General features: G+C 52.5%; 1 protein-coding gene across 3 annotated transcripts in view; it reads left to right on the plus strand.

Moving 5' to 3' along the window:
• The window catches only part of Rab37 (RAB37, member RAS oncogene family), a 70,205-nt gene extending 58,268 nt beyond the window's left edge, over positions 1-11,937 (plus strand). Inside the window, exons 1-9 of one of the 3 annotated variants that reach the window (XM_021176601.1) lie at positions 3,821-3,934; positions 6,603-6,713; positions 7,632-7,673; positions 8,215-8,281; positions 8,369-8,421; positions 9,388-9,453; positions 10,010-10,066; positions 10,149-10,225; positions 10,345-11,928. In XM_021176601.1, the coding sequence (XP_021032260.1) occupies positions 3,842-3,934; positions 6,603-6,713; positions 7,632-7,673; positions 8,215-8,281; positions 8,369-8,421; positions 9,388-9,453; positions 10,010-10,066; positions 10,149-10,225; positions 10,345-10,450 (672 nt within the window). In that variant the 5' untranslated portion in view covers positions 3,821-3,841 and the 3' untranslated portion in view covers positions 10,451-11,928. Of the gene's footprint in view, positions 1-3,820; positions 3,935-6,602; positions 6,714-7,631; positions 7,674-8,214; positions 8,282-8,368; positions 8,422-9,387; positions 9,454-10,009; positions 10,067-10,148; positions 10,226-10,344 lie in introns of those variants that run through there. The other 2 variants (XM_029484145.1, XM_021176603.2) reach the window with 2 other exon arrangements.
• The last annotated feature ends 602 nt before the right edge of the window (positions 11,938-12,539 follow it).

A 12,539-nucleotide genomic window follows, 5' to 3' on the forward strand; every position in this document is an offset into this window, starting at 1 on the left:
TACTGGCTTGCTTCCCATGGCTTGCTCAGCCTGCTCTCTTATAGAACCCAAGACTACCAGCCTAGAGATGGTCCCACCCACAAGGGGCCTTTCCCCCTTTATCACTAATTGAGAAAATGCCTTACAGTTGGATCTCATGGAGGCATTTCCTCAACTGAAGCTTCCCTCTCTGTGATAACTCCAGCTGTGTCAAGTTGACACAAAACCAGCCAGTACAGCCTGGGTGCTGTGCTGTATCTTTGCACCATGGTTTAAAAAACCTGAGCGTCAACTTTGTTGCTCCAGCCTCTACCCTAGTCTCCCCTCCACATCTGGACCCTGCAGTCAGTGGGCTAGGTGCTTCACAGCCCTGGGGTTCTCTTCAGTCCACCTGCATGTCTGGGAAGAACCCAGGTGTTCCTCTAAACAGGCAGGAGAGGTGCTGGTATCGCTGGCTCTCCCTGTATCAGGAGTGTGAGTGTCCTCTAGCACAGTACAGTGAGAGTTTCTGGTTTGAGGGTAATGTGGTGTGCATGTGCACTTTGCATCTGGGGGACATGAGAGAGGTTGGGTAATTTATAGTGTTTTATATTTGAGAGTGATTGGGGCATCCGTTGAGGATGTGAGTTATGGGGTCAATTTGAGGGCATGTGGGCATTGATGTATTTTATGAGCTCGTGGTAGAATGCAAATTATGTCTGTGGTTTCCACGGGCTGAGAGACAAAGCACCTGTCTGGAGTGAAGTGGGGCCTGTGTCGGGGAGTCGTGTAAAACATGGTATGATTGTGCTACGACAGGAGATGGGTGTAATGATGTTTCATGACATGCAATCTAGTGTGTGTTTGTGATATGAAGCTTGTATGTTAAGGGATTATGTGAGGTGTGCGTGTGAGGCGTGGCTGTGTTACAGTGTCGGTGTCAGAGTGTGTGACTGTGGTAAGACGTGAGATGTAAGCAGCTATGGGAGAGACGCAGGTTGTTGGGGCATGCACACAGTATCAGCACAGAGGTCAGAAAGCCTTGGTGGTGTGTTCTAGATCATTCCCTCTGTCCTGAAGCCTACATTTTACGATTCCCTGCCCTTGCGTGAGCATCTCTTCTACACAGTCCCACTCTGAAGGTCCTTAAGGCCCTCGTGCTTCTGTCTGTCTCAGGACTGCCCTTGAACACACCACAGGATATTACAGCATCTCAGGGGACAAAGCATGGCTCATCCATACTTCACTGCCTGCATGCTGCAGGCCCAGGGAACATAACCCAGAGACGCTAACAAGCATTGCCAAGAAAAAGGACTGAACTCTCCCCGGTTCTCTGTAAGAATGATTTTATCTCTGTCGTCTCTGGAGGTGCCTGGGTTGCTCTATCTCAAACCCATTCCTCTAAGGCAAGTGTAAGCAAGTGTATGTGACCAGTAGCTTAGCTCCAGCTGTAGTGGCAAGCTTAGCTAAATCACTTTGGCTCCCAGACAGTTGCGTGCTCGCATGCAGAACCCTCTGGATTCGCGAAAAGAACACACACAAACACACACATACACACACACGCACACACATTAGCTTATTTTTGATATGTCTTAACTAGCTCAAAGGCTGGGCAGTTCTGATCCTCCGCCCAGATAGCATACATTTCCCTCCGGTACTCCTGACTCAACGCCTTCTGAATCTGTGTTCTCTCTTTGCTGCCCTGTTACCTTCTGGGCACCCTCCCCTGGGGCTGCTTTCCCTTCCCACCTACATTTTGGACGATTTCTCCTTCTGCAGCTCTAAATCTGACCCATCTCGCTAGAGATCACCACGATTCTCCAGTTTTCTCCCTAGCTACCCGCCCTCACAAATCCCCAGGTCACGCCCACCTCAGTTTACCTGCCCAGTCATTGGCTGTAAGGCAATCCTTTAATGCCAATCAAATCCAGCTGGGGGCGGAGACCGTCAGGGTCTGGGACCTCGGCCTTTGGGAGCCGAATTGAACTGAGACAGCGTTAGAACCAATCCCTAACACCAGCTAAGCCCCAACCTCTGAAGCCTTTGCCTGCTCCCAAAATAATAATGGAGCCAACAACACACACCAAAGTCCCAAACCAAGGGGTCAGCAGTATCCCAGTCGGATTCTCCCTACCCGCTTCCCAGCTTCTGTTGCCTCCGGGCATCGTCCTTGTTCCTTGGAGTCATCAAATATTCCTGTCTCTACCTCTGGCTTCATGAGGCTATCTTCTAGCCATTTGCTTTAAACCTTTCGCAATCACACAGTCACACTGGGTTAGGGGCTTGTCTCGGTTAATTTTCCCGTTGCTGTGATAAAATACCCGGGCACAAACAGCGTGTGAAGAAGGGAAGTTTGGTGGTTAGAGTCCATCGTGACGGGGGAAGCCCCAGCAGCAGGAGCCTGAGGCAGTTGACCCGCAAACAAGCAACAGAGAACAACAAGCGGTGTGATCTCTTCCTCTTCATGCTGTCCTCCTCTAGATTGGGTCTTCCCACCTCCATCAACCTAATTAAGATAATCCCTCACACGATGACTCTAGGGCCTGCCAAGTTAATGATCAGTATTAACCAGCACGGGACCCCTATTCCAGTATGGCCCAGTTCTAACCTACATCTCTAATGTTCCTGCTGCCAAGGAAGGTCACACACATTTTGAGTACCAGTGCCTAGGGCTTCAGCATATCTCTTGGGGGACACGATGAACCCCCACAACATTAGTTTTCAGTGGACGGTGAGCAAGGGGCAAGCCACTACCCCTCTCCAATTCCCACCTCGACAAAGTCACCTCCATCCAGGCTCCGGGTTCTCCTCTCAGCTGTCATGAAATAGTTCCTGCTGATGTACACAGCCAGTTCCCAAGTCATAGTCACCCCAAAGCCAGCCCTCACTGCCCTCACCTAAAAAGTTGAGGGGCCCATCCCCCCTCCTACACCCCGCATCCAGTCCCCCCATCCTGTTCCCTTCTATACAGCGTTGAGGTGTTGAAAAGTTGGCCCACAAGCTACTGAACCCCAGTATGTGCAACCCCAGATTCTCCATATCCCCTGTCATCCGGAGCTGCAGGGTTCCTGAGCTGTACTAGAAACAGCTCAAAACGACCCACGACTTCATGAATTCCTGTGGCACCCACTCGGTGGCTAGGCCTAGGCCTTCCCTGAATAATGTTGGCCCTATCTTGTCCCCTTGGAAAGATGGGCTTTAAGAGCTCACCTGCCCGTGGTGGGACATCAGGGGCTTAGACTATCAAATGAGGGAGAAACATGGCAAAGAGCTCCAAGTGTTAGCACCACCCAGGAGCTCCCCAGATGGTCAGTGCGCTCCAAGGTGAGTGTCGGTGAAAAAGTAGACTCAGATGAGCTGAGGTCTATCAGAACCGCTTGGGTGCTAGTCTCAGAACGCAGCTTCCTGTCCAAAATTGTTCAGGGACGTCCCCAGCTTCTTGCCTGCAGGTAAGTACCGGACTGTTAACTGGCTGGAGCTCGGGCGCGCCCTGCTGGCCACTGCATAGCAGCAGTAGGAAACCAAGCGCCACACCTTCCGCAGCTAGCTGGGTCTCCCGGGTCCGCAGCCTCGATGGCAATCTAACTTCACCACTGCGACCTTAATGGGCTGGTCCTGTAGCAGGACTCATTCCGTGCTGTAAGAGCACTAAACTAGGCTAATGTCTCTCAGGGGGACTACCAGTCCCTCGGGCGTGCATTCTGCGAGTCTCAGACGTCCTGGTTGGCGTCGTCGAGGGGATGGCGGGACGGAGGGAGGAGTCTATCAGGGTCCGAGCCGGTTGGTGGATGGGGAGGGAGGAGTGGGCGGAGCCTAGGGCAGGGCGGTTCCGCGCTCTCCCTCGCTTGCTTCGAGCCAGGCTCACCTCTGACTGTCCGGGGACATGACTGGCACACCAGGAGCTGCTACCGCTGGGGATGGCGAGGCCCCTGAGCGCTCCCCGCCCTTCAGCCCGAACTACGATCTCACCGGCAAGGTGGGTGGGCTCTGCGCTCAGTGCTGGGGACCCCCCAGGCCAGCACTTAGGGACATCCCTCCCAATGTCCTTTGCCTTAGGACCCTGTCCTTCCCTGTCTACACCCCTCTCTGGAAGTGTCAGCTGGGTCTCTGGTCTGGGGCATAACCCCTGGGCTCATCCCAGTCTCTAGGGCTCTAGGCTGACCTCGGAGGGCATGGGGTAAGGCAGATCAGAAGGACTTAGACTCCCCCACCCTAGGAACAAAAACCCAGTTTCTTCTGCCACACTTTGGAATACTGGGGGATAGGGACTCTCTGAAGACACAGACAGGGCATCCCTGCCTGCAGAGGCATCTCAAGGTTAATGCCTTTTTTGAGCTAAGCCTCAAAAAGTGACACCTGTCACAGGCGTGCTTTGGGTCCCCACTCAGCAGTAAATCCCACCCTTCCCCTCCCCACTGCCTCCAAACATAGACTCACAGCTCCTTCCCAACACCCCAGGCTGCATGTAGCCAGCCTACAAGTCCACTTGGGAATTTTCAGAAGCTGAGAAAGAACATGGCAATTAGTGACCATGGCCCACTCTCCCCCCCCCCCCCCCCCCCCCCCCCCCCCCCCCCCCCCCCCCCCCCCGACAACCTTAAAGGCAACTCTCTGGGGTGCATACATTCTGCAGGAATGGCCTGTATAAAAGGACGTGGGAGAAGTATGGACGCCAGTCTGTCACCACCTCTCTTATTGGTGTCCTTGGCTTAAGCAAGTACATGGAACTCTAAAAAGAGATGCTGAGCCAGCCAGCCTCTTGCACTCTTTTTCTACAGGGTTAAGGAGAGATGAGTAAGAGCTATGCCAGGTAGAACTGATGCCTGGTCTTGAAGGGTACCTGCCTCTTTCAGGGTCTTGGTTCCTCTCCAACACCAGATCTCACTCTCACTAGGAGTTTCACATCTCCACCCCCTAGGGTTTCAGGGGAAGCCAGTCAGCCAGCCTACCCACCCAGAGACGTTGAGATAGGCGTCCTGTGTGGGCTTGTGGCAGGAAATGGGGCTCTAAGTCCTCAGGGGAGGGGAGTTGCTGATGGCCAGCCCCCACCCCCAGACTGATCTCCTGACCTCCTGGCCCTGCGGGACAACTGAGCTGTTTACCTAGGAGGTGGCAAGGCTGAGCAGCTGTTTGTGTTTGGTGGACTTGATGGGCTGGGTGACCTGGCTGCATCATTTGCTCAAGGCAGCTGTGATCTGTAAAGTACACAAATACCGGTATTCGCCTGCCTCCCTCCCTTCCTCCCCTGTATGGCTGGGGCCCCAGAGCCATCAGAGTGCCTGCTGGGAGCACCTGCAAAATAGCTGACCCCCAGCCTGCCAGGCTTGGCCCAGTCCTGAGTCTGTAGCTGTGGGAAAAGAGCATGATGGGAAAAGATCCTTGGAGCACCTTAGGTCTGGGGTCTCGGGCACTCTTCTCGGAGTCTTAAGTGATTCCCATCAATCTTATCGCTAGTCATTGACAAGCTCCAGAAAGGCTGCAAAGGAACGAGCCCCACTCCCCCACCCCACCCCCACTTTCCTCCTATTATGGTGGGCAAGCCGATGAAAATTTCCCCAAAGCACACAGTAGGGTTTTTATAATTTGGGAACTCGGCCTTGCATCCCTTCCTCTCAGACCCACTCTGACATCTCTGCCCCACAATCAACTAATCAGGCCCAAGACCCTAGAGCTAAGGAAGAAAAGCTTTTTAGCTCTTTGGCTCTGCTATCAAGTTCAGAGAGCCCTGAGCAATTCCAACCTTATTAACAGTCTAACCAGGCAGCTGGGAACATTCCAGTGTTGAGTCTACACCTCCGTTCTCCAAGATGACTGAGCAGAGAGCTCCCTCCCTCTACCATACCTGCATGTTCTCCACAGTGACCCAAAGATGCCAGTTTACAGCCATTCGTCCCTCTTGGGAGGTTTCTGCTAAAAACTTCAGACGAGCTGGCTCCCCATCTCAGAATAAATTCCAGCCTTCCCTAATTCCTGCAAGCCTATTATGAGCGTAAGCCCTCATTAGACACTTCCAAATAAATGTCTGACCCAAAAGGAAACTCAAACAATAGTAATTTAAAGAGAGTGTCCTGCCCATCAAGTCTTCTCTTTCTTTTAAAGAAGGGGGGGGTGGTTCTCGTTATTTAGCCTTAGCTAGTCCTTGAACTCAGAGATCTGCCTGCCTCTGCCTCTCAAATGCTGGGATGAAGGACCCGCACCACCATGTTCCCACCCACCTGTCAAGTCTTGGTAGGCTACGGGAGAAGAGGTCCTTTTCCCTGTGTGGGAGACCCATACACTCAGAGCATCAGTAGTCTCTGCACTGGCCAGCAATGGGCAAATATATATCCAAGGTACAGACCAACGGAATGTGAAGTTCTCTGGGGAATCTCCAAGTACTTTGGAGATCTCAGCTCGGCTTCAAGGACATTGACTAGTGCAAGAAGCTCAGAGGGAGAACCTCAGAGGCTGAGGCAAGGAGACTGGGGGAGAGAGGCATGGCGATGGCAGGGACAGGCTCACTGGAGGCAAGTGTCCCTCTGTCCTGCTGACATCCTTCTCCATCCTTCTCTCCTTCTCTGACCCTCTTGGGGGCATCTGAAATCCCAGAAGACCCCTTCTCCCCCCTCCAGTTGCTATTAACTGCCTCTGCCCCCATCTCCTAGGTGATGCTTCTTGGAGACTCGGGCGTCGGCAAAACCTGTTTCCTGATCCAATTCAAAGACGGGGCCTTCCTGTCCGGAACCTTCATAGCCACCGTCGGCATAGACTTCAGGGTGAGGTGGCTGCAGGCTCCTCCTGCAGTGAGCTGGGCTACAGCTCAGGCTCAAGAAGGGTGTCCTCTCCTTGTCTGCTTTGAATCCTGAGGGCACTTGGGGCTTACTGCCTGGAAGGCCCCAAAGGCACTCCCACCAGGACCACAGAGATGGCTAGGTCAAAGGAGTCTGGGTAGGGCTGGCATCTTGCCCACCTTCTTCTCAGCTCTTGGATAATGTCCCCCAAAACAAGGTAGTTTCATGGTCTTAAGTCCAGAGAGCCCCTTGCTAGTGGCCATCTGATCTGGGCTCTTCTGTCAAGGTCGGTTTTCAAGAAGCAATTGCCAAGTAGCTGAAGGTCTGGATTCAAAGGCAACAGATCTCAGGGCTGTCTCCCATCCCACTCCCCATCCCCAGGTATCTAAGATCTCTATATCAGTGTGCACGTGGGACCACTGAGTACTGCATATCAAAGGATCCCAGAGGGAAAGGGCCTAGCCCTAGCAGGTGAGCCTATAGAAGCTTCATGCTTCTCCCAGTGAACCGAGTGCTGAGGCTTCACGGAGAGAATCATGGGGAAGATGGTCAAGCCTCGGAAGGCCTCGGGATGCTAATGGGTGCCTCATCACTAAAGTTGAACCCTGAGAGACAGAGATTGAAGCGGGGGAAGGGGCAGAGCCTCGCACACCCTCCCCGTGCTGCCTGCTGAGTCCAACAGAGGACCAGGCAGGTTTGAAGGTCCTCCCTGCCTGGCTAGGTTAGGAGAAGAATGGATAGAGGGATCTTCGAGCAGGTCCCCACTGCTCTGTTGGCTGAAGATGTTTCAGGCTCACCACACTGCCCACTGACTGGGACAGGAAATTGGCAGAACTCTGGGGGCCAGCCTTCCCTCCCCTCCCCTCCCCTCCCATCCCAACCCTCTGCCCTTTTCTCTTTCAGAATAAAGTGGTGACAGTGGATGGTGCCAGGGTGAAGCTTCAGGTACAAGCAGAAGCTGGGGCGGAGGAGGGGCTTGCGCTTGCTTGCCTCTCAACCTGAACCACAGGCCTGCAGCCCTGGCCTCAGCCTGGGGTAACTTCCTGTGGGGCCCATGAGAGGAAACTGCTTTTCTTTGTTTGATATCTGCAGAAAAAGCAGTTCCCAGGCACCCTTTCTCCTATCAAAGGCAATTCAAAGTACCCTCCGCCCGACTTAGCCTCCCTCGGGCCCCCTCCCTCCCAGTTTTCTGAGTCTCTACTGAGCTAAGGATCCCCAACCCCTAGGCTGGAGAAGAGGAAACAGCAGTAAATAGGCTTAGGATCCCAGAAAGGCGATTTAAGAGGTCGTCAGATGCTGGGGAGCCTTGAGAACTGTGAGAAACCCAAAGAAGGAAACCGCTCCCCCACCCTGCCCCCCTCCCCGACATCTCACAGACAGCTCCCCCCTCCCCCACCCACTCCAGCTCATAGACAGCTCTCATACCACAGCATGAGGTCTCTAGTCAGCAGCTAGCCCTGCCTCCTTCTCACCTCTCTCCTCCTAGATCTGGGACACTGCAGGACAGGAGCGCTTCCGCAGTGTGACCCATGCTTATTACCGAGATGCTCAGGGTAAGTCCCCTTATCCTCTGTCCCCTCCCCATTCCACAGCATCTCTGCAGATGCCCTGAACTCTCCTCTATATCTGTCCCCCTCCAGCTTTGCTCCTGTTGTATGACATCACCAACCAGTCCTCTTTTGACAACATCAGGGTAGGTCCTCCCCTCCCCAAGGTCCTTTCCCTGTCCCAACAACCCTGCCTGTCATGAGCAGCCAGAACAGGGCTTCTGCAGACCAGCTTGCTTCAATTCTGTAAAAGCAGGTAGACCATAGAACTGTCACCTTGAAATACACTCAGCAGTGACCATCTATTTCATTAGATACGAATTATCTATTTCATGTAGACATGAAAACCGAGCAGGCTGGTGTGCCCTGTATAGCCCTGACTGCAATTCATGAGTGTGTTATATATCAAAGTGTTTAGAACAGTCCCAGCTCCACCCTGGACAGTTATCCACAGGAGGAAAGCCCAAGCAGAAAACTCCACATGCATCCAGGCCAAGTTGCAACTCAAGAAGACAGAGTGAGAGGTTGTGTCCTCAAAGCCAAACCATTAGAGAGGCCATAACCAGTAAATACAAACACAACTCTGTGAAAAGCATTGTTGTGGTTTTGTGTGCTGACAAGGCACAATCCTTGAGGACTGACAAGCAAACTGAGGGGATAAGACAGATAGGTATAAAAGGATAGAAGCTGGAGATCATGGCCATCTCCAAGCCTATTCTCAGGGCAGACATCACTAATCAATCACAGTACTTATTGGTCAGAAAGGCAATACAGGATAATGGACCCCAGAGTCTTGTTTGGTCAAGGCAAATATTTACTGTATTACATCCCCAGCCAAGCTTAGTCATCTCCACCTTCAATTCCTATTTGTTGTTGTTGGGTTGTTTTGGTTTTGAGGTAGAGTCTAGATATGTTGCTCAGGCTGACCTCCAGTTCTATCCACCCGCCTCTATGTGGGGAGTATAAAACCCCATGTTCCCCACATATGGCTAATCCCCCGTTGCTTTTGATTACTGAGCCCTTTTGTGGTTTTAGAATCCCAACAGAGCCCTCTAGGAGAAGAATCCCCTGGTCCTTGGCCTCAGCCTGGCTCAGCTTGCCCTCTCCCACAGGCCTGGCTCACAGAGATTCATGAGTATGCCCAGAGGGACGTGGTGATTATGCTTCTAGGCAACAAGGTGAGTGGCTCTGTGCTACAGTCGATGCACTGATGCGCTCGACCTTTCTCTCCCACTGCCTCAGCACCAGCCCCACCCAGCTCCATAACCACCTAAATCCTTCCGGCAGAGGACTCTGAGGTCTCCAGCATGGGAGTCAGACATGTCTTGTGGCTTCTGTCTGTCCTGCCCGAGAGCTTTAGTAGTAGCCCCTTCCACCAATAGCCTCAACTGCCGCCAGAGAGATGCCAGGTGACTCAGCTGCCAGCCATCCTTAGATTGTTATGGACAGGGTCAGGGGTTAAGTACAAAGGGTTTAATTCAGCGGCTGTCACCTGATGAAGCTGGGTCACCACACCCTTTGCTAGAGTTACACACCTCCCCAAGTGCTCAGGGCTGGCATTGGGCACACAGCCGGAGCAACCCAGAAACCCTGGCTCCTGGCCAATCACACCTGCCTGCAGTCCCTCAGGCTACCAGAAGAGGGCAGATAGTGCTTGCTCCTGGGGCAAAAGATGGGCTTTCTGGGATCCATGCTTCCTTCCCAGAAGTTGATTGACACACATGGGCTTGACAGGCTGATGTAAGCAGCGAAAGGGTGATCCGTTCTGAAGATGGAGAGACACTGGCCAGGGTAAGTGACCGCCAATGGGGTTGGGTGAATGGTGAGAGAGGAGGCCAGAAGCAGGCCCTGAGGATACTCTCTTCCTGGACAGGAATATGGTGTTCCTTTCATGGAGACCAGTGCCAAAACTGGCATGAACGTGGAGTTGGCCTTTCTGGCGATTGCCAAGTAAGAGCTGAGCAGGAAAGGGGAGCCTGAGGTGGGACGGAGGACAATCTGGAAAGCCGGTGGTGGGGGAGGGGAATGTCAGGCTCTACACTCCAGTCCCATCATTCTTCCTATTCCAGGGAACTGAAATACCGTGCAGGAAGGCAGCCTGACGAGCCCAGCTTCCAGATCCGAGACTATGTGGAGTCCCAGAAGAAGCGCTCCAGCTGCTGCTCCTTTGTGTGACTCCCCAGGGGCTAAGAGGAGGCCCAGAGACCCTTGGGGATGCAATAGTCCAACTGCCACACCAACTAGGAGAAGCTGGGGGCTCAGTGGGCAGCCCCCGCCAAGGGAGTAGCCATTACCCTAGTTTCTTTAGCTTCCCTGCATCATGGGAAGGATTAAATACTCATACTTTATCTTAATACACATAAACTAATAACACAAAAGGTACCCGTATGCCCCCCAAAATAGGTAGGGACTCGGTGGTCCTTTGCTTTCTGGGACTAAGTTCTAAAAGGCTGGGCCTCTCTCCTAGCAAGAGTGTTACTGCACCAGCATAGCACCAGGGGGCGCCAGAGCACTGCTAGGGTGTGGGAGCTGGTTGTGACCCCCCCTCCATCACCAATCCTCACTAAGGGGGTGAATGAGACCCCAGACTTCTCCTCTCTCGGCTCCCAAAAAGATAATAAGGGCCCTCATGCAGGGAGCTAGCCCAAAGCCTTGGGCAAGATAAACATGGAGATTGTCCTAAGAGGAATAGCAATTACTAGGTACTGAGTCTGCTCAGCTACCTCTGGCTTTCCCAACCCCCCTTCTGGAAGCGTGCACATGCTTTTTCTCCAGCACGCACGAACAGTGGGGCACCTGAAAACACTCCTTCCTGATCTCTGGACCTCACATCCCAGGGGATGCCCCGCTCTCCCATGGAACCTCTCTTGTCAGCTTTCCACCTGGGTTCCTAGACAACCAGAGGTCAGAGTCTGGAAAAAACTTCCCCTCCCTCCCAATCCCGAGACAAAGTGTACAACACCACAGATATTTATGGCAGAGGTCAGAGCCAGATAAAGAACTTGTTGGCTCCTGGAATGGGTGGGAGGCAGAACTGAACAAAACCATAGTCCAGTTTTTCCCACTAAGCCCCAGCTCTCTCTCTCTCTCTCTTTAACTTCAGACCGATACTAGGACAAAATGGTTTTATCTTTTCCTCTTCCGCTAAATTGGGTTGAGAGAGTGGGAAGTTGTCGATTTGGGGGTGGGCTGATGCTATGTGCACAAAACAAGGAAGTATGGGCAAGTCTGGGGTTTGGAGAGGGGAAACAAAGAAGCCCTGTAGGCCCAAGGCCATGTGTCTCCCAAAGCTCTGATCTGACCCTTAGAAGGAAGGACACTCGCAGGTGTGCAGACCCATGACCAAAGGAAGCTTTACTACATCTCTATAGGTTGGGCAGCGACTGAGGCTCCAAGAAAGTATGCATTACACATATCTGAGGTTACTATATTTGCTTTCAAGGCAGAAATCTTGCTCCCAGAGCAAAGTCAGCACTCTAAACTTGGGTTGATAAGGAAGCTCTCTGTGACCTCTCATAGGCAGATCAGGGAGGAGCCTGGGCTCCGGGTTCACTTCTGGGGCTCTGAGCAGATTGCTGGAGCTCTGGTCACATACATAGCTCTGGGCCTCTGGCATTTCTGTTTTTCAGAATTAAATTGCAGTATTTTGGAAAATATACTCTGACCGGTTTTTCCCCCTCTGTTTATTCCCAGAAGGAGGATCGTGTTAGTTTGTTACGTGGCACGTTATGGGAAACTGTTACCCAATGTCCGAATCATTCCATCTTCACCCATTGGCGTCCTCATAGGTTCAACTTACCCCTAACTGACTACCCTCCCCCCAGCCTCTGTGGCCACATCTGCGCTGGCAAGAGGGAGCTGGAATGCTTATCTCACAATCCAAGTCATTTTTCTGTTGAACAAAGCCAGTCTTCCATTCCCTCCGAAGTGAATCCTGAGATTGACTACCTAGCTGTCTCACCCGCCCTCTCTCCGTGACTAAAGGCTACTGCCAAAACTAAGCCCTTTATTTATTATTCATTTATCTGTTCTCAGGCAGCCTGTCTTCCAGGTGGGCTGCAAGGAGCCTCAGTCTCTCTACCAAGCCCTACAAGTTTCTAGAAGGGATCAGAGCCCAAACCTCTGTCTATACGCAAGTCCAGGGATAGAGCCGCGGCTCCACAAGAAGAAACTTTGTTATTTAAACAACTCTACTCCGGAGTTATTCTGTTACAGTTACCCTGTTACAGTGTTACTGTGTTACAGAAGACATCCGTCCGGTTCT

This window comes from Mus caroli, chromosome 11, assembly GCF_900094665.2.
Source record: "Mus caroli chromosome 11, CAROLI_EIJ_v1.1, whole genome shotgun sequence".
Lineage (NCBI taxonomy): Eukaryota > Metazoa > Chordata > Mammalia > Rodentia > Muridae > Mus > Mus caroli.